The sequence below is a fragment of the Squalius cephalus genome (genome assembly GCF_949319135.1).
Source record: "Squalius cephalus genome assembly, chromosome: 21".
Taxonomy (NCBI): Eukaryota; Metazoa; Chordata; class Actinopteri; order Cypriniformes; family Leuciscidae; genus Squalius; species Squalius cephalus.
In genome coordinates, this window is record NC_137142.1 from 1,338,020 (window position 1) to 1,339,900 (window position 1,881).

General features: G+C 37.1%; 1 protein-coding gene across 1 annotated transcript; it reads right to left on the reverse strand.

Annotated features, from left to right (window-relative positions):
- Positions 1 to 1,514, reverse strand: LOC307149777 (uncharacterized protein). The gene is made up of 4 exons (XM_079856346.1): positions 1,419 to 1,514; positions 1,306 to 1,335; positions 229 to 390; positions 1 to 145 (listed from the first exon to the last, which is right to left on the reverse strand). The coding sequence occupies exons 1-4, from the start codon at positions 1,426 to 1,428 to the stop codon at positions 60 to 62; spliced, it is 288 nt and encodes a 95-aa protein (XP_079712472.1). The 5' UTR covers positions 1,429 to 1,514; the 3' UTR covers positions 1 to 59.
- Between the last annotated feature and the right edge of the window lie 367 nt (positions 1,515 to 1,881).

Consider the following 1,881-nt stretch of genomic DNA (forward strand, 5'->3'; position numbering starts at 1 on the left):
TGTGCGATAATGAAGAGAATTTTATTTGTGTATTGAACAGAATGTTTCATTGACTCTGCTCAGATGAGGAGGCCCAGAATTGCCCCCACACCGGCCCCTGTGGCGCCCACAGCCGCCTGAGCCACGACCGGGATCCCAGCGGCACCTACACACACAGAGACCAACTCATTAGGAAAATAAAGTTATCAAATGCATTATTGACTTTACTGTAGGTCATCTTCCCATTACCAGCGGCTTGAAGGACTGCAACCACGGACCCGGCAGCGACTCCTCCTCCGCTCGCCACCGCGGTCGCGCTCATCATCGAGGCGGCGAACGAGCCCGCGGCGATCCCGGCACCGGTGAAGCCCACGGTCGCCAGAACCAGCGGAGCAGCCGCCACTGCACCCGCTGCAACACACACACACACACACACACACTGATGAATGTGTTGTGCGGAATTTCGACTCCCTGCCAGAACTATTCTATTCTATTCTATTCTATTCTATTCTATTCTATTCTATTCTTTTATGAATTCTGTTGAGAAACCTTGAGAAAAAGGTGAATAAAGAGTCAATGTTCAGAAATGATTAATTATTATTAATCTTTCCTGTAGCTCAAACAGTAGAGCATTGGCGCTAGCAACGCCAAGGTCATGCGTTCGATTCCCAGGGAAAGCAAGAACTGACAAAAATGTAAAATGTGTACCTTGAATACAATGCAAGTCGCTTTGGATAAAAGCGTCTGCCAAATGCATAAATGTAAATGTAAATTAACGAGTTTGCAAATTATGTTTTGAGCTGATTTCCGGTGTGTTTGTTGTCAAACTCAAAACCTAGTTTATTTTTTAATAACAAATTACATTATTTTATATGAAAAGGTTAATACTTGTATTTTATTGAGAACATATTTTAATTTGTGTCATATATTTTTTTGATTAGATATTATTTGAATCTGTCATATGGTCATCATGTTATAATGTAGGCATACCTCACCTATTTTGTCACATTTCACTAACATTCTTTTGACGTTAATCAAGGAAATATATACACTGTATTAATCAAACAAAACCACATAATTGTACTAGACATATTGTGAAATTAATAGGAAAAAATAAACACTCTAACCCTAAGTATATTTACACAAACTCAGTAAGTCAAAAAGTGTTAAGTTGTTCCCCGCTCTCAACTGATGAACATCGTAAGATTGTTTTAAATACCTCTAAAAAATTACTTTGGCAAGTATGACATTGACTATATTTAAAAAAAAAAAAAAAAAAAAGAATTATAGATCATTAAATTATGTTGTTTGTTTGTTAGAGTTTACCTCCTCCAACGCCAGCTGCTATCAACATTACTAGAAGAGAAAATAAGGGTTAGATTCATACTGATAAACCAACATTAATATTCTGCAGTGATATGATAAGGTAGGCTACTTACAGAGACCCATCTTCTCTCGGAATGAGCTCTTGTGTGTGTGGGATTGAGCTAAACTCCTCAGGGCGAGGCTTTTCGAGAAACGAAACTTAGTGATGTCCAGTTCGGTGAAGAATCTTCTTTTGAATCGGTTCTTTTTAGTGAAATGAACCAGTTCATCCAACCGGACTGAACCTTCTCAAACAGTAACAATCAAGCTAGTGTTAGAGCTCAGAAACATCAAATCTATCAGAAACATCAAATCTATCAAAAAACATCAAATCTATCAAAAACATCAAATCGATCAAAAAACATCAAATCAATTAAAAACATCAAATCGATCAAAAAACATCAAATCGATCAAAAACATCAAATCAATCAAAAACATCAAATCGATCAAAAACATCAAATCGATCAAAAACATCAAATCAATCAAAAACATCAAATCGATCAAAAACATCAAATCGATCAAAAACATCAAATCAAT

Coding starts and splice junctions, on each gene's coding strand:
- LOC307149777 (XM_079856346.1), bottom strand. Junction 391..1,305: donor AGCAGCTGGCGTTGGAGGAG/GTAAACTCTAAC, acceptor TGTGTGTTGCAG/CGGGTGCAGTGGCGGCTGCT. Junction 146..228: donor TGCAGTCCTTCAAGCCGCTG/GTAATGGGAAGA, acceptor CTGTGTGTGTAG/GTGCCGCTGGGATCCCGGTC.